The sequence below is a fragment of the Grampus griseus genome (assembly GCF_964374135.1).
Source record: "Grampus griseus genome assembly, chromosome: 8".
Lineage (NCBI taxonomy): Eukaryota > Metazoa > Chordata > Mammalia > Artiodactyla > Delphinidae > Grampus > Grampus griseus.
In genome coordinates this window covers 20,589,220-20,609,131 of record NC_139002.1, presented here as the reverse complement: position 1 = coordinate 20,609,131, position 19,912 = coordinate 20,589,220, and the positions used below count along the sequence as shown (strand labels likewise).

Here is a 19,912-nt window from a genome sequence, read left to right as displayed (position 1 = left end):
GGCCAGCTGCAAGTTGGCATCCAGTCACTGAATGTTGGCATACTGGAATTTAGCATAACTATTAAAAGAAAACGCAGTTGCTTATTACGGGAAATACCATACTTACTTTTGGTTTATATTGTGTTATGTATTATGTATTGTATTATGTATATTGTATTATGAGTATTATAAATATTTTGCCCATTTCTCTTAGTGGAAGTTACCATTAGGGGAAAAATGACCAGTTTGCACCTGAGAAAAATTAAAATTGAGAAAATTTTACTTTTATATCTGGCCTTAAAATATACACACTCTCACCATCCCACTGATTTAAAAAAAAATTTTATTGGAGTATAGTTGATTTACAATGTTATGTTAGTTTCAGGTGTACGGCAAAGTGAATCAGTTTTACATATACATATATCCACTCTTTTTTAGATTCTTTTCCCATATAGGCCATTACAGAGCATTGAGTAGTGTTCCCTGTGCTATACAGTAGGTCCTTATTAGTTACCTATTTTATATCCATTGATTTTTAAATGCTCACATAAATGAATAAAATTAGATGACATTTTCTGTATTTTAAGTTAATCACTCATTAAAGACATATTTGAATTTAACACATTCATTATTCTTGCTTGAAGCATAGCGTATTTGGTATGACAGAAAATAATGCCTTTATACCATAATCTTTCCCTATCCTTGGCTACTCAGACATGGTACATTCTTATTTTCTTTTCCTTCAACTACTACTGGCGTTGCATCTAAACAAAAGTTTAGACTGACTGCGGAATTGGCTGTCAACATGTTAAATTAAGAGCCAGAATTCCAAGTTACACCCAGACCAGGTTACAAAAAGCCTAATTTGTGTCCTGAGAGATCCAGTTGAACAGCAGTGAGCAGACTGGCTACCCTCCACTAAGTGACCCTCAGGTCTCCGTTTGGGTCTGAAGCAGTGGCAGTAGAGTTGTACCCTGAGAACGCAGAGTCTTCATTCACACAGGTCAGAGCCCTGTCTTGGGACTGAACATAGAAGGATGCAATGGAGGCAGAAGCAATTGTTCCCCCAGCTTCCTTCTAGAAGAGGAGTTTGCTGGTGAGAAAGACGAGCAGGATCTGAATGGCATCTCTCATGGGGCTGAGGAAGGCTCTGTTGGCCAAGCTTTTGGCTGTGGTTTGGGTTGTGGTTAATTTATGGGTTGTGGTTATTTTGTGGATTGTGGTTAGTTCCTGGGCCGGGGTTGTGGTTAGTTTGTGGGTCAGGGTTGTGGTTAGTTTGTGGGTCGGGGTTGTGGCTAGTTTGTGAGTCAGGGTTGTGGTTAGTTTGTGGGTCGGGGTTGTGGCTAGTTTGTGGGTCGGGGTTGTGGTTGGTTTGTGGGTCGGGGTTGTGGCTAGTTTGTGGGTCGGGGTTGTGGCTAGTTTGTGGGTCGGGGTTGTGTTTAGTTTGTGGGTTGGGGTTGTGGTTAGCTTGTGGGTTGGGATTGGGGTTGTGGCTGTGGTTGGCTTGATTGTGGAGATCTTGGTGGTCAAGTCTGAGGTTGTCCCTGGAAAAAAAAATGGCATCAGGATCTCTTTTGGGTGGCGAGTAGGCACTAGAGAAACGAGGCTAATGTGATGGAATGCTGGAGCCAGAGTTCATGGGCAGAATTCAGTGAACACTTCACAAGGGCCAAGTGTATTTAGAGGAGGGGAAATTAGGGGTACAGAATGTTAACAAAAAATAAGAAACACTCTGACCTTAAGACCTATGGAAGAAGGAATTTATACTGAACTTACATAACTATTGAATTTGCTGTTGGGAAGGTAGTCTGCCTTCAAATGTCCTCATGTCCTTAATATTATATTTGCTCAATCAGTGCAAATATGATCCAGAGTGGTACAATTTTATTTTATTATTTTTGCTAATTTCAAAGTTTCCATGTAAAGGTTATAAGAACTAGACACCATCCAGACTTGAGGATGGCTGACTCGGCTTTAAAGGAAGTGGAAGGAGGCCCTGTCCAAATGCTTGAATCCCTTTTTGTGGTGTCTGAGGCACTGGTCATTTTCACAGGCATTGATCTGACCACACGTTGGTTCTCTGAGGTTGCTTTGCAGAGAAGCAGAGAAAGCCAGGCCTACACCCCTGGGCGGTTGTCTGATCCTGAAAAACTGGAGCTTGGCAATGATACTTCCAAGGATCTGAGTGAACCACAGAGGGGACTATAAGGACGAAGAAGGGAAATGCAAAGCAGTTTGCGCAGACCTGTACATTCTGCCCACTTGCAGGGTGCCTTCCAGCTCTGTGGCATTGTCTTATCTCATTTAGCATTTCCTCAGGGCAAATGTTTCTCTAGGACACCACTGAGCCCAAAGTCTGAACAGAACCGCTTTCTTCTCCTTTTTTAAAATCTGGATTTTATTAGCATGGAGCTAAGGAGTCCTGACTAGAGACAAACTTTTTTTTTTTTTTCCTTTCCTAGCATGTATACGAGTGTTCATTTCAAAAATGTCCTGGAGAAAGAAAATAACATCCCAAACTTTTCACAGAGGGGAAACCACCAAGGAAACAGTTAAGGCTTTCATATAATAGTTTCATTAGGCATAATCACTTTAATATTGGTTGTTGAAGATAGATATGCCTTTGATCACATTTGCAATGCTTGACTGACCCGAAAATGGGCAGCGTACTAGATGCATTTCAGTGTTTGGGGACTCACGAGGAAGACCTGTTATCTGGACACTGAGAAACACTAATATTACTTGTTCTTGGTTGAAGCTTGTATTTAAAAACTTCATTTAAAAAAAAAGATTGTCTTTCTAGTTTTAAAGTAAGTTTAAGAAAAGTCGAGAAAAGTATAAGATGTGGAATTTGAGTCCTCGTTTTGCCATTTACTTTCTGTGTGGCCTTGGGCAAATTACCTATCTTTTCTGAACCTCAGTTTCTTGAATTTGTTTTTGCTTGCGAGAGAGAGATAAGAGAGAAGGAAGGGTGCAGAGAAGGGAGAAGGGCAGGGAGCCTCAGAATGGTTTGACGTTGAGGACTACAGCCTGGGAAAGGCCAGTGGAAATTCCTGGTGGTTGTGCTGGAGGCCAGAGGCCACTCTGAGAACTAATGAAATTATTGGTTTTCTATGCTGTCAACCCTGCTTTGTGCAAATCTCCCTTCTCATCCCTTAAACCCTTCGGTAAAGTCTGCTATACCAATGAAGGCTCTGTGTGAGGTGGTATTCTTGTGAAAATTGAGGAAGGAACCAACTTCCATATCCATGTCTCTGTGGTGTTGAATGGAAACAGCTCTTAAGGAAGCCGGCGTCTGGAGCCACAAGTGACCATGAGAATCGAAGGCCCCTTGGAATTGGCTTTTGTTTTCCACAGGGCACAGGATAAGGGGTTGAGCTAATCTTATGTAGACCTCAGGGTGCTGGGAGACTCAACTGGTACCTGGGTAACGCATGATTAGAAGACTTTTTTCTGGGCACCCACAAGATAATTTTCCGGGCCAATGGATTTCACTGCCAGATATGTAAATAGACTGCAGAGGAACTTACCATTTCTTCTCAGTATCTTAAAAGAAACTCTAGCCACGTTGTGCAAATCGACTGTGAAGACTCTGTGGAGGGAAAATTGATGAGAGATAATGGTGGGGAATTCACAAGCTCAGCTCACATTACTGCCTTCCCAGGGGATCCCAACTTCTTAGTTTCTTTTGTGCTTAAATTCTTTACAGCACAAGTAGCAGATCATTCAGTACTGGTCTGCTGTATACTGTCTTGACCAAGATCTTCCACAGTTTTGCTCCAGACAAGATCATGTCCATCCCTCTCCCCCACCAACACCAGCACCCTGGATTCCCCACAGGCTGGTATACACGGCTGGTCTTTGTTCAGGCTAGTCTTTCTGCTTGTAATACCAGTCCCGGGCACATCTGCCCACAGACTCGACAGTAGCCTCTATGAAATTGTTTCTCCTGGTTGTCATGGACCCAGACAGAGCTCCATCAGAGAGACATGCATGCCCCTCTACTACACTGCCTTGCTGTGAGCCTCTCCCCCGACTGGAGGGCCAGCTCTTCGAGGGCAAGTTCTTTTGTCAACAACGCCTGACATGTAGCGTCATAGGTGCTTAATGTTCATTAAATGACCTGTACAGCTTGGTCTGTTGTTCTGATATCATTGGGTCCATTATTATATCAGTCTCTTGTTCATACATTGAACAATTAATGAGAGTGAAGTACATGCCAGTCACTGTGCTTACTGCTGAGGGAACAGTGGTGAACACAGCAGGCGTGGTTCTTACCCTGGAGACTTTAACCGAATAGTCAACTGACAAGTAAGTGATTGCAACGAAGCAGTGGCAGTGATGAGAGTGAGTAAACAGGGAGCGGAACTTGATCTGGGGGTTCAGGGAGTGCTTTCTGAGGAAGTGCTGTGTAACCTCAATAATTATTTCTGTATAGGCCCTGCCTCCCAACCCACACTGTAAAGTTCGGTGGGCAGGAACCTCTTCATGTTGCCTTTTGTGCGCTACTCAGCGTAGTAGGCTTCCCCCATCATATGTGCTGCTCCCCTCCCCTTGTCAGCCTCGCTGATCAAGGCTGCGTGTGTACATCGTAAACAAGCAGAGAGGCCAGTGCATCACAGCAGGTGCGAGTGAAGAGGGGTCTGGAGACCGCACTGTTGGTGAGAATGTGCTGTTTCCATTGAAGATTGTCACCACCATTTGGTGTTTTATCTGTTGTTGCATGGAGTGTGGAGGCCTTAAGGAGGTGAGATGAAAGGAAAACCATTGCCTCATTAGCCCTGGCCGGCTTCTAAGGAGCTGCTGTCATCGTGAGGCTGGGTTGTAGCACCTCCCTTTGGATTTTAGTCTTGCAGGTCGCTCTGTGGGCATAATAGCACCTCCTCCAGAGCCAGCTAGGTCCGACCAAGCCTGGGCATGGCTGGAGAGGCTGGAGTGACTTGGCAGCATCACCATCACCGCTGTCTACAGAGACTTAGTGGCAGTTCATAGTGGACATGGCCTGATGGTCAGACCTGCCCTTTCAGTACAAAATGGCAGTCTGAAAGTGTAAGGACCTCTCAACATTTGGTTCTTAAAGTGAACTTGAAAATAAATCCCTAGCTGGGAGGGAAGTTTTTTGTTAGAGTCCCCAGGTGGCCTCACCTCAGAATCTGAGTGTGTCCATTTTGTGCAACAGGAGGAAGCCGGTTTTACTGTACAATCATCACACTTTCTGCCAGCAAGCCATTTCCAAAATGAATCTATGTTTTAAAAAATGATTCTCTGTGTCATGGTGAAACCGAGTCTCCCTAAAACTGAGATCCCCTGCTGAGTTTACGATTAACCACTCTCAAAAACTTTATTCTCTTTCTTGTCCCACTCCCCACCCCCATTCCCCTTAGGATTGAAGAGTATCAAAGAAACGGGGGGACTGAAACCAAGCAGGACCCTGGGGGGCCGCCCTAGTACAAAAGCCACTCCGTGTCCCCCCATTTCTTGTTTGTAGAAAAAGGCTTTAGTCTCCTAGACCCTCCTCGAGTTCCAAAGAGCAGACTTAAGCAGTTACTAATTAGGGAAGTGAGGGAATGCAGAAACCAAGGAAAGCAGTCAAGAAATAATACTTCAGTGATAAAACAGAGTCCTAGTTCTCCTCAAGGGATACATATAACAATCTGACACATATCTTTGAGTTGTTCTGCAGAAACTAAGACCCCTGCCCAAGTGGAGGATGGTGACTACATGGTGACCACAAGCACGTAGACCCCAGACTGATTGGAATCAGAAGGTTGATGATTCAGACTCCTGAAACATCACCCTGTTACCTCACCACCATGAACCAATCAGAAGAAAGTCATGCCCCCTGAAAACTTCACCCCAAATGTGGCCTTTAAAAGACCTTCCCTGAAAGCCATTGGGGAGGCCGGGTCTTCTGAGCATGAGCCACCTGTTCTCCTTGCTTGGTGCCTGCAATAAACGCTGCACTTTCCTTCACCACAACCCGGAGTCAGTAAATTGTCTCTGCTGTTTGGCAGGCGAGTGGACCCAAGTTCAGTTTGGTAACAATGGGGACTGAGTACCCCTCCTCCAGGCTCTTGGCTACTGGCAGCTTCTCTGCACCCCCAGTTTAGCAAGGCCTCCTGGAGGACTGCCCTGGGGGTTGGCAGAGAGGGGAACGCTCAGGTGGCCAGATGGTTTCAAGAGGAGTGTCTTTATTTTTAACTGTTTGCTGCTGCTGCCCCCAACCCTGCCTGGCTCTGGAGTACTGTCTGCCGCAGACTAATAGGAATGAATTGGGTGGGAGTAGGAGGGAATATAGAGAATTTGAAGCAAACTGGGTGCCAGTGACAAGGATTCTTTGCTTGACCAAACTTTAGTCAGGCTCTGGAACCTTCTCCTAGGCCCATCTGTGTACTTCCTTATAAAATCCAGTTTTAGCCAGAATCCTCATAAGTCGGTTTAGCAAGAACCTTCCACCCTTGATATCTGATCACCTTTATTATCTGATTGAATTCCTCATCCTCTACTATCCCCCAGGTGATATCGGATCAGCCTTGGCCTCCCTTAAGCAAGAATCCTGTTAGGTCAGTTTAACCAGAGCCCCCTTACAGGTCTTGATGTTTCCTCTTAGTGATTTTCCATCCACTGAGCCCTCACCCTGTTCCTGGGCTGTAAATTCCCACTTGCCCATGTTGTATTCAGAGTTGAGACTTGTTCCATATGGAGGTCTCTTTTCTCTTATTGTGATAGTCCTGAATACAATCTGTTTTTGTTCATTCATTCATTAGTTTTGCTCTAACTACTATCCAGCTCTGGTTTTCTTTAACACCAATTCTTTCTGTTTATGTTGAGCATACCTGGTGTGTGTGTGTGTGTGTGTGATGTATAAACTTCTACAGATAAAGGTAGGACAAAGAATGGTGAGGCAGAAAAGGAGTACAGCTACTGAATTATCCACATCATATCTGGATTGCATTTTGAGTCCTCTAAAGTCAGTATAAAACTGTACAAACATAATATGAAATTGCAAAAGCCCAAAGCAAATCATATATGGATAGGTTCTTACTGTAGCTCGACTGTAGTTATGTTCATGAAACTAGGAGATACCCATTTTGCCTCGAAGAGCTTGCTGTATCGGCTCTTCATGTGATACAAGACGCTGCTGCTGCAATACTTGTCAGCTTTTTGCCAGGAGCCAATGAGTGAGTTGTCCTGGTCTATTGCTCGCAGGATCACAGAGGTAATATTTTTATTCACAGGAACTGACACTAGGAGGAAATGAGAAGGAAACAATCAGCCGTCTGTGCAGTAAGACAAGAGATGGGGGTCATGAAATCAAAATTAAGTGTGAAAAAAGAAAGTTACAAGTAGTATGTAAATATAGTGTGGTCCCATTTTTGTGAAATAAGTTGAAAAAAGTCTGGAAGGAAATACATGAAGATATTAACTATGAGGATTTCTTGGTTGTGGGGTTATAGATGGTTTTTATTTTCTTCCTAGTTCTTCTTTGTGTTTTCTAAGTTTTCTACAGGAAAAGGTGAACAAAAGAAGACCTGTACTCTGGCCCTGGTTTTGCTACGTATCAGGGATGAGATCCTGGCTGACTTTTAACCTCTTGAGCCCTGTTCCTTTCTGCCAGATGAGAGTTCTGCCCTTCTCTCAGGAGGAATGCAGTGTGGGGAGAGAAGGGGTGGATGCATGTGAAAGGGTCAAGCGGACCTCCTGGGAAATGCTTCCAGAAGTAAGGAACTGTTACTGCCAAGTCAAAGCAAAGCCTATTTCCTGGTTCCAGAAATGCTAATGTTCTTGGTCTTTGTTGTTGAGAGTGAGGGAAGGGGGGGCCTCTGAGACCCAGAGGCCCTAATCCAGGTACCTAGTCCAAGTACCTGCCAAAGCCCCAATCCAAGTACCTCTAAGTAAGCACTTAGGGTTCCGTGACCCCCTCCACTCAGGTGAGTCTCACCTGTTGACCTAGCCCAGCGTGTGCCCACAGGGACCCCACTGACACTTGTTAATTCCACCTGTTATTTTCAGCCTTCTGATGTGTAATAGGGAGGGAATTTCAAGAGACTATTTCAGTTTGTCCGTTTCCTCCCTTAGAAGATCCCTTCTGAACAAATTTCTCAATGCTAGGGTCCTCTCAGCCACCCCAACTTATTTTAAAGGCTTCTCCTTTACAAAATAAAGAAAATTGATCTTGCAGCACAATAGGATTAGACAGTCCTGGATCTGAATCCTAGCCCTAACATTTAAGACCAAGTCACTTCACCTCCGATCCTTGGTTTCTTTCCTGTTCATCATTCACTCCACAAATATTTATTGAATGCCCGCTTTGCACTAGGGTTGGTTCTAGGTCTGAGGATAATGACATTATCTCTCATTGTATGGAGATCATGGTACCTTATCTTGAAAGGTTCCTGGGAGACTGAAGAGAAGAATGTAAAGACTTTAATACTGGTGGGTGTTGGATAAGTTGCCGTTGTTATTCTTAGCACGAAACATTTCTCTGTTCTGTTTGTTTTTGCCAGTCAATGTTGCTAAGCCAGATCCCCCCGCCCTGAGTTGCTCAGCGAGAACCTGACATTTGTCCTAGATGTGTGTGCATGGTGCTGAGGTGGATGGTGATGAGTGATGGTGTCATCCAGTCATCAAGCCTGTCAGCTCTCCCCTGGGCTTGCCTTTGTCCTTTCTTCTGTTTTCCACCCCACTCTCTGGCTTAAATCTGCCTTTCATCCCTCCTAGTTATCTGTATTATCCAGATTCCTGGCCTCCACAGTCCCCTCCCTCAGGCTTCAGACTGATCAGACTTCCACACTCAACATTTCCATCAGGACACACACCTGTCCAAAACCTTCAAAGTGCTCTTCTAGAGCCTCTAAACGTTTCTGGTTTTATATTTCTGCTTCTGTTGCTTGCAGGACCCAGTGCATGGCTCTTATGATCCTCATAAGAAGCACATGACACGTAGTAGGCATTCAGTGAGCCTTAGTTCCTCTTCTCCTTTCTCTCTGCTCTACCCGGTGCCTCTGTAAATGCTGTGTTGTCCCTCTCATCCAGCACGTTCCCTTTCAAGGGGTCTTATGGATCATGTTTTGATTCTTCTTTCTTCTGTCTTCCTACTTTCACATGGCTCCTCTGCCACCCCCACCTCCAACCCCGCACCCCTTGCATCTTCACAAGATAGGTTTCTTTTTTTTCCATTTCAACAGCAAAATTCTTCACCTCGTGATGTGTTACCTTAAGTCAGAGGTATGAGACCTGACCATCCAGGTCCTGCTCTGTATACAAGGTCACACACATGCCCTCCTGGTCCTCATCTTGAAGCACAAGATTACCCTCCCTGCCCTGTTTAGGACAAGATCTGCTGCCTGAGGGAGTGGGACATAGGGAGACCCACCACAGGTGAGGCACTTAGTGACAGTCCCCAAGAAAAAATAGAAAAAAGGACTAGCCAGGATGAGTGTGTGAAGGCAGGCCATAGTCATTCTCCTGCTGAAGCCTGGAATCTGTAGAGCATGGGTATAGATATCACCCTGGTGTTCTCTGCAAAATTTGGTTAGAGTTCTAAGAGAGGCAGGATAACATGGTAGATGAGTCAGGCTCTGAAGCTGGACGGCTTGGCTAGACAAAGCAGGACAAATCTTGGCTATTATTTAGGTTCAAATGTTAGCTGTGCAACCTACTAGTGACCTTGGGTAAAACCTTAACTTTCCTGTGCTTCAGTTCTCATCTGTAAAATGGGGAAGATAATAGCATTTACCCTTAGAACAGTACTCAGCACACAGTATGACGTCTTAGCTCTCATTACCTTAACCGAGAGGCGTATAGTCTAGTGGTTAAGAGCAGGGTCTCTGAAGCTAGAATGCTTGGGTTCATGTCCCAGGTCCATCATTTAAGCAGCTCTGTGACCTGAGCGAGTCACTAGCATCTCTACCTCTGTTTTCTCATTGACACACAGGAAATGACAACAGTATCTACCTAGTAGGTCATTGTGAGGACTAAATACATTAGTACATGTAAACAGCCATATTAAATTTGTTGTTATTATGAAAGTTATTCGAGAGCACTTGCCTTGACTTGTAGGTTTGACTGATCCCAAAAGGGATGTCTGTAAAATATTTCTAGGCACCTCAAAGAAAAGCACTGGATTAGGAATGAAAAGACCAAGATTCAAGAGGCAGTTCTGCCACTTATTAGTTGTGAGACCCTGAGCAAGTCATTTAACTTCTCTCAGCTTCAGGCTCCTCATTTATCAGGTGGGATAGTAATACTTTCCCTGTCTAGCTCACTAGATTTTCCACCCACAGACTAAAAGTGAACAGCGTCTCCTGGAGTTGTGCTGTATACAATCATCCATGGTGGCATTGTTTCATCAAGTGGATGGGAAAAGACTACAAACTGTGGTGCAATTTTTAATCCCTTAAAATAATAAAAATGCCCCCCCAATACAGACTGTTTTAAGTAAAAAAAAAAAAAAAAAGCCCAAATTATTTAAGTGAGAGAACTTGCCGCAGTTGTGCTCTTGCTGAGACTCGGTTAACCTGAGTGTTGGGATGTAATGACTCCCATGGCTCAGGTTCACACAGGGGACATGCAGAAATAGGAAATAGTCCCACCCAACCCATCCTCTCACATGTTCTCATTCTCCCTCTTTCTGCCTCTGTGTCCCAGACGGGTCAAAAACACATGTTTTGTTTGTGTCATTGAGAGCAGGGATGGAGGGGTATGTTCTGCAATTCCGGTTTTATCTACCCTCAGAAAACAGAGGACAGCAGAGGGAATGGCTTCTACTTACCTGTGTAGACTGTATTGCTTTTATAGACGTTTGGGTTGGCATGGATTCCTGAGTAAGTGGCGACAATGACCTTATTGAAGAGCATGCAGTTGCCATTGTGACTTATGCAGCTGGCAGGAGAACACAGCAGTCCAAGGCACAGAAACAGCCCCAGTGGCAGCAGCAGGGACCCGAGGATTGCCATGGTCTTGATCTGTTTGGAAACTACTGGGCCTGAAACTGGGTAAGAGCTACAACTCAACTGTTTATATGCTCTGGGGCTGGAACTTCTGGGTGAGGTCATACATGCAAATCTCCTGCCCACTCCTCCCTAAGATGAACGGGCTTCTGGAATTTGGCCCAAGATATCACCAGGAATGAATCTCCTTGTATCTGTCACCACGACCCTTTGCGAATTCCGTTTTGCTCATGAAGGGGAATGTACTGATCGTGGTTTTATTTTGCCTCTCATTCACCTCAGCATCTGACATTTGAAGCAAGCTGTGAGGAGGGGTTAATACTGGCAAAGTGAAATTCAGAGTTGAGTAATCATCACCTACCTGTCCTGTTTAGGAACTACACTCTTCTCGCTACAGGAAACTCAGGCATTAAAGCACTTTTCTTCATGGTATATTACGTATCCTTTCCAAGTCTCCTTAATCGAACATGTCTCCTGTCCCAGTTCATTTAGCGACTATCATAGAACTAGAAAGACTGTCCTTCTGGATTTATATTTGTTTCTTTGGAAAGAAACAGCTTTGGTTCACCTTGCTTCTGCCTGACACTTTCCTCTATACTACTGTAGCACAAGGAAACTACTGAAAAAAAATCAGAAAATATGTTTTTTTCATACTTCTTCTATGATTTTAATTTACTCACTGAAGGAGAAAAGAGGAGAGATGTATTCTGTGTGAGTGGAAAGAAAATGAAAAATGTAGAATTGAATCAAAGAGATATTTATAAATGTTTTTTCAGGAGAAGCACTTACAGAATGGTGGAGTGAGGACCTCTGAAAAACCTACTCCTCCAGAAAAGCAATGAGCAAAAACAGTCTAAATCAACTTTTTCAGAACTCTAGAAATTAAGCAAAGACTTGCAACAATTCAAGGAGCATTTGTTTAAGAAAAATGGCTGAATCTCATTAAACATAGTGAGCATTGAGGCATTTTAACTTGCCCTGTTCCCATCCCTCTTACCCCACCTCTTCAAGTAGCCTTAGAAACCAACAGCCTTGCAACTATGATAGCCATGAAGACCAGCAAACTAGCAGCCAATAGGGAGGGGACAGAATGGGCTTGGAGTGCTCCAAAAAGCTTCATTTCCAGAGAATTGTCCCTATATGACCTGTCTGCAAATTGCCTATAAAGCTGAATTCTCAGGGCTTTCAGAACTTTCTCTGCAAACAGCCTTATTGCTAGGGTATTTGTTGAAAATAATCAGTGGGAAGTTTTTAACATTGCAGCTGTCTGAAGCAGTGGTTGCAACTGGGACTAACAAGGAGCTGAGCACAAAATTTAAAAGAAAAAACTGGGACTGAGATGTTGGTTGGGGGCCTTGGAAAGCTCTGACACATTCCTGGGGATCTAAAAGGTCATCTGCATGTACAGAGCTATGCACATGCCCAGAAAAGATCTGAGAAAGCCCTAATCACTTATCTCTGGCTGACCTTGAGGGTCTATACAAGTAAGAAATGTAGGCAAAGGCTGAGTTGTAAACTGCCTATTTGACCAGTGAAGGCATGCACACAGAGAGGAAGTTGGCAAAGATTGAGAGACTTACTGGTTCAAGACATTTAGGAAATCTCTGTCTATTCATTAGCTGACCACTAAGCTAACTAAGCAGAGACTTCAGTGACCACACATAATAAAGAATACTGACTTTGCAGAATGAATTAATTCAGAAAAGCTGCTAAATAAACAGCAGCAGCAGCAGCAATAACAAATAATAACTAATGTGAACTACAACAAACCCTGGGAAGGAGGGGAATCTGGTGTGCATAATGGTCAATGGTCACATTATATTTTTTAAATGTTCAATTTTCAAGGGAAAATTATAAGACATACAAAGGAACAAGAAAGTGTGTTCTGTATATAGAAAAAAACTCCCAGCCAATAGAAACTGTCCCTGAGGAAGTCCAAATGTTGGACTTACTAGACAAAAACATTAACTCAGTCATTATAAATATGTTCAAAGAACTAACAAAAGCCACGTTTAAAGAATAAAAGAAAAGTTTAAGAATGATGTCTCAACAAAAAAGAATATTAATAAAGATATAGAAATGGTAAAAACGACCATACAGAAAATTTGTAGTTGAAAAGTATAACTGAAATGAAAAATTCACTAGAAGGACTTAAGAACAGATTTGAACTGGCAGAAGAAAGTATCAATAAGCTTGAAGATATTCAGTGAAGATACTGAATAAATTTAACAAACGAAGCGCAAGACTTGTATATTGAAAACTATAACAAAGAACTCATAATAGCCAAAATGATCTTGAAACAACAACAACAAAGTTGGAGGACTCACATTTACCAGTTTCAAAACTGCAAAGGTACTGTAATCAAGACAGTGTGGAAAGATGGTGGAGTAGAAGGACAATAAGCACACCTCCTCTCGTGGGCATACCAAAAGTACAGCTATTTACAGAGCAGCTATTGATGAGAAACACTGGAGTCTACCAGAAAAGATCTTCTATAACTAAAAATATAAAGAAGGAACCACAAGGAGACAAGTAGGAGGTCAGGAGTTATCAAGACCCATATCCCTGAGAAAAAAATGACAATTGCAGAGGTTCTTTACAAGGAGTGAGGAATATAAGCCCCACATCAAGCTCACCGTCCTGGGGGTCTTACACTGGAAAAACAACCCCCCAGAATGTTTGGCTTTGAAGGCCAGCAGAGACCCACAGGGTTGGGGGAAATAGAGACTCTTCTCTTAAAGGGTGCACACAAAATTTCACATGCTCCAGGACCCAGGGCAGAATTTGAAAGGGACCTGGGTCAGACCCACCTGCTGATCTTGGAGAGTCTCCTGGAGAAGCAAGAGGCAATTGGGGCTCACCCTGGGAACATAGACACTGGCGGCAGCCATTTCTGGGAGCTCATTCTACCACAAAGACACTGGTGCTGGCAAGTACCATTTTGGGATCCTCCCTCTAGCTAATTAATGCCAGGACCTTGCCCTACCCACCAGGCTTTTGGCACCAATACTGGGACACCTCAGGCCAAGCAACTACCTGTGGGGGCCACAGTCCCACCTACCAGCAGGCAGGCTACCTTAATACCCCCAGAGCCCACAGCCACCCCGGTCAAGGCCCTGTCCACTAGAAGGCCCAGGACCTGGCCCCACACACTAGTGCACATGCACTAGACCTGGAATGCCCAGGGCCCTGCAGCCAGAGGTCCCAGGGCCCAAGACAGGATCCAAATCAATAAAATCAGAAATGAAAAAGGAGAAGTTACAACCAACATCACAGAAATATAAAGGAGATTAAAGAGACTACTACAGATAACTATATATTAATAAAAATGGACTACCTAGAAGAAATGGACAAATCCCTAGAAATGTACAATCTCCCAAGCCTGAACCAAGATGAAATAAAAAATATGAACAGACCACTTACAGATAGTGATATTGAATGAGTAATAAAGAAAAACTCCCAACAAACAAAAGTCCAGGACCAGATTCCTTCACAGGTGAATATTACCAAACATTTAGAGAAGACTTAATGCTTATCCTTCTTAAACTATTCCAAAAAATTGCAGAGGAACTTCACTGAACTCATTCTACAAGGCCAGCATCACCCTGATACTGAAACCTGACAAAGATATCACCAAAAAAGAAAATAATAGACAAGTATCGTGGATGAACATAGATGCAAAAATCCTCAACAAAATATTAGGAAATCAAATCCAACAATACATTAAAAGGATCATACACCATGGCCAAGTGGGATTTATCCCAGGGATGCAAGGATGGTTCAATATCTGCAAATCAGTCAACGTAATACACCATATTAAAAAGCTGAAGAATCAAAATTATATAATCACCTCAATAGATACAGAAAAAACTTTGACAAACTTCAACATCTATTTATGATAAAATCTCTCCAGAAAGTGGGCATAGAGAGAACATATCTCAATATAATAAAGGCCTATATGACAAACCCACAGCTAACATCATGCTCAATGGTGAAAAGCTGAAAGCATTTCCTCTAAGATCAGGAACAAGTCAGGGATGCCCACTCTTGTCACTTTTATTCGACATAGTTGTGGAAGTCCTAGCCACAGCAATCAGAGAAGAAAAAGAAATAATCCAAATTGGAAAGGAAGAAGTAAAACTCACTGTTTGCTGATGACATCATACTATACATAGAAAACACTAAAGGCACCACCAAAAAACTGCTAGAGCTCATCAATGAATTTGGTAAAGTTGCAGGATACAAAACTAATATACAGAGGTCTGTTGCATTTCTATACACTAACAGTGAACTATCAGAGAAAATTTAAGAAAGCAATCCCATTCACAATAGCATCAAAAAGAATAAAATACCTGCAAATAAAATAGCTAAGGAGGTAAAAGACCTGTACTCAGAAAGCTATAAGATACTGATGAAAGAAACTGAACACAACAAAAACAGATGGAAAGATTTACCATGTTCAGGGACTGGAAGAATGAATATTGTTAGAATGACCATACTACCTAAGGCAATTTACAGACTCAGTGGCATCCCTATTAAAATACCACTGATGTTTATCAAAGAACAAGAAAAAATAATTCTAAAATTTGTATGGAAACACAAAAGACCCCAGATAGTCAAAATTATCTCAAAGAAAAACAGAGCTGGCAGCACCATGCTCCCAGCCTTCAGACTGCAGTACAATGCTACAGTAAGCAAAACAGTATGATACTAGCCCAAAATCAGACACATAGATCAATGGAACAGAATAGAGAGCCAAGAAGTAAACACCGACACTTTTGGTCAATTAATCTGACAAAGTAGGCAAGAATATACGATAGGAAAAGACAGTCTCTTCAATAAATGGTGCTGGGAAAACTGAACAGCTACATGTAAAAGAATGAAACTAGAATATTTTCTCATGCTATATACAAAAGTAAACTCAAAATAGATTAAAGACCTCAATGTAAACCTGGAAACCATAAAACTCTTGGAAGAAATCATAGGCAAACCCTCTTTGATGTAAACTGTAGCAATATTTTTTGGATGTCTCTTAAGGACGAAGGAAACAAAACCAAAATAACCATATGGGACCTAATTAAACTTAAAAGCTTTTGCACAGCAAAGGAAACCCTTGACAAAAGAAAAAAACAAGCTACTGAGTGGGAGAAAATATTTGCAAATGATATGACTAATATCCTTATCCAAAATATATAATATCCAAAACATCCAAATCCAAAACATATAAACAGCTCATATAACTCAACATCAAAGAAACCAACAATGCAACTAAAAAATGGGCAGAGGACCTGCATGGACATTTTCCTAAAGAAGACATACAGATGGCTAACAGGCACACAAAAAGATGCTCAGCATTGCTAATCATCAGAGAAATGCAAACCAAAACCACAATGAGATATCACCTCACACCTGTCAGAATGGCTATCATCAAAAAGACCACAAATAACAAATGTTGGTGAGGATGTGGAGAAAAGGGGACCCTAGTACACTGTTGGGGGAAATGTAAATTGGTGCAGCCACTATGGAAAATGGTATGGAGATTTCTCAAAAAACTGAAAATAGAATCTATCATATGATCCAGAAATCCAAACAAGATGAAAACATTAATTTGAAAAGATACATGCACCCCAGTGTTCATACTAGCATTATTTACAATTGCCAAGATATGGAAGCAACCTAAGTGTCCATCAACAGATGATTGGATAAAGAATCTGTTTTTTATATATATATATATATATATATATATATATATATATATATATTTATATTTATATTCTATTGTGTGTATGTGCATCTATCTATCTACTATTACATATATATATGTAATAGAATAGAGTATTACTCAGCCATAAAAAGGGACGAAATTTTGCCATTTGCAACAATGTGGATAGACCTGAAGGTTATTATGCTTAGTGAAATAAATCATACGGAAAAATACATACACTGTATGTTATCACTTATATATGGAATCTGAAATATAAAACAAATGAATGAATTTAACAAAACAAAAAAGACTTATAGATTTAGAGAACAAACTAGTAGTTATCAGTGAGGAGAGGGAAGAGGGAGGGGCAAGATAGAGGTAGGGGATTAAGAGGTACAAAGTACCATGTATAAAATAAGTAAGCTGCAAGGATATATTGTACAACACAGGGAATGTAGCCAATATTTTATAATAACTTTAAATGGAATATAGTCTATAAAAATTGTGGATCACTGTGTTGTATACCTGAAACTAATGTAATATTGTAAATCAACTATACCTTAATTAAAAAAAGACAAATGTGGTACCGGCATAAGAATAGACATATAGATCAATGAAACAGAGTTGCAAGTCCAGAAATAAACACATACATTTATGATCAACTGATTTTTTTGGTCATTTAAGATAAATTCTATTACATGAAGATTAAACTTCTGTTATGAGGAGATTCATACAAGATTAAACGCCTTTTCCCAATGAATCTGAGTAAATGAATTTTACTGAATGTATCTTCTAGAGTGCTTTTGCTGCAGGTTGCTTCAAAAAAGAGTGAAATCATTTTGAATGTTAGAATTAAAACAATTTGCTAATTTATTGGTCCTATGACTCCTTTTATGTAATTAAGAATTCTTATGAAATAATATATTTATGTGCTTGGAAACACTCTCAAACTCCATTTTGTCTTGAACCTTATAACCTCTTCTACCCATCACACATTCTTTTTTTAAAAACTATTTTTAAAAATTGATGTATAGTTGACTTACAGTGTTACACTGGTTTCAAGTGTACAACATAGTGATTTGATATTTTTATACATTACAAAATGATCACCACATGGTTAACTGATTTTTGACAAGGGTGCAGGACAATTCGATGGGGGGAAACTTGTCTTTTCAACAAATGGTGCTGAGAAAACTGGGTATTCATATGCAAAAGAGTGAAATTGGACTCCTATGTCATACCATATAAAAAATTAACTCAAGGTGGATCAATGACCTAAATGCTATAAAACTCTTAGAAAAAAAACAGAGATGTAAATCTTTAAGACCATGGATTAAACAACAGTTTAATAGATATAACTTAAAGGGGTGGGATAGGGAGGGTGGGAGGAAGGCTGAAGAGGGAGGGGATATGGGGATATATGTATACATATAGCCGATTCACTTCATTATACAGCAGAAACTAACACAACACTGTAAAGCAATTATACTCCCATAAAGATGTAAAAACAAAACAAAACAAAACAAAACAGTTTAATGGATATAACGCCTAAAGCAAAGGCAGCCAAAGTAAAAATAGATAAGTTGGGCTTCATCAAAGCTGAAGTCTTTTGTTCTTCAAAGGACACTGTCAAAGTGAAAAGACAACCCAAATAATGGGAGGAAATATTTGCAAATCATATATCTGATAAGGGCCCAGTATCTGGAATATATAAAGAGCACTAACAATTCAACAACTAAAAGACAAATATCCCAATTTAAAAATGGGCAAAGGATTTGAATACTTTCTCCAAAGAAGATGTATAAATAGCCAATAAGTACATGAAAAGATGCTCAACATTATTAGTCATTAGGAAAATGCAAATCAAAACTACAAAGTGATACCACTGTGAAGAGATACCACTTCACAGCCATTAAGATGGCTATAATCAAAATGACAGATGATTACATGTGTTGGCAAGGATATGGAGAAATCAGAATTCTCATGCATTGCTGATTGGAATGTAAATGGATGCTGCCATTTTGGGAAAGAGTTTGGCTTTCCTTCAAAAAATTAAACATAGAGTTACTATTATATGACCTAGCAACTTCACTTCTAGGTATGTACTCAAGATAATTAAAAACATTGTCCACACAAAAACGTGTACATGGATGTTTATAGGAGCATTTTTTGTAATAGCCAACATTTGTGGAAACATCCAAATGTCCATCTACTCATGAATGAGTAAAAAAATGTGGCATATCCATACAATGGAATATTATTCAACTATAAAAAGGAATGAAGTACTGATAGATGCTACAGCATGGATAAACCTTGAAAACATTATGCTAAGTGAAAGAAGCCAGACACTAAAGGCATGTATCCTATGATTTCATTTATATGAAATATCCATAATACACAGATCCATAGAGATAGAAAGTGATTGCCAGGGACCTGGGCAACAAGGAGAATGGAAAGTGACTGCTACTTGGTTTGGGTTTTCTCTTTGAGGTGATGGAAATGTTCTGGAATTAGATCATGGTGACAGTCTCAAAATCTTGTGAATATACTAAAAACCACTGAATTGAATTTTATGGTATGTGAATTATACCTCAGTAAATTCTTTTATTTATATACTATTCTGTGAAGGCAAGGTGGGGTAGTAGAAAGAATGAGACAGAACTTTAGTATTAGATCCTGTTTAGAAACCTGGCTTCAGGAGAATTTTAATCTATCTGAGCTTTAGTCTCCACTGCTGAAAATTGAGGCATTAATACCAATCTTACATATTTTTATGTACATTAAATGAGAAATACATGTAAACTGTTTTGGGGGATGGGGTGGGTCTGACATATAGTAGGTGTATAACGCATGGTAATTTATTTCCTTCCTTCTTTCCTTCCTCTGCCCCTCCCTCCTTTCCTTCTTTCCTTTCTTCCTTCATACTGGATTAAGGCACTGGATCAGGAGAAAAAAAAAATATATAGGAGTCCTGCTATTATATGGAGACAATAGTCTAACCTTCCCTGTGAATTGGGGCAGAAGACTGGGGGGATGGGGGACAACTCAGAGGGGAAAACTCTGATTTAAGCAGAAGTCTTCCATTCATTCATTGCAATGTGGAGCTCAGCCCAAGAGAGGGTCTGTAGGAAGTCATCAACTTTGCCTCTAGGAAGGAGGGAGCTATTAGCTACAGGGATAGCTGTTGACAAAACAAAGTTGTTCTTTGATTCCAGCCAGAAATGACTTGATTTTTCTTCAGGACAGGGACCACAAGAAAACTAATTTTTAAAAAATG

General features: G+C 41.0%; 1 protein-coding gene across 1 annotated transcript; it reads right to left on the bottom strand.

Annotated features, from left to right (window-relative positions):
* Positions 1–1,056: 1,056 nt before the first annotated feature.
* Positions 1,057–10,937, bottom strand: PLET1 (placenta expressed transcript 1; the record flags this gene model as incomplete). Its single annotated transcript, XM_082659300.1, has 3 exons — positions 1,057–1,209; positions 7,066–7,226; positions 10,754–10,937. 3 exons carry the CDS (start codon positions 10,935–10,937, stop codon positions 1,057–1,059), a joined length of 498 nt encoding a protein of 165 aa, XP_082515426.1.
* Positions 10,938–19,912: the final 8,975 nt, after the last annotated feature.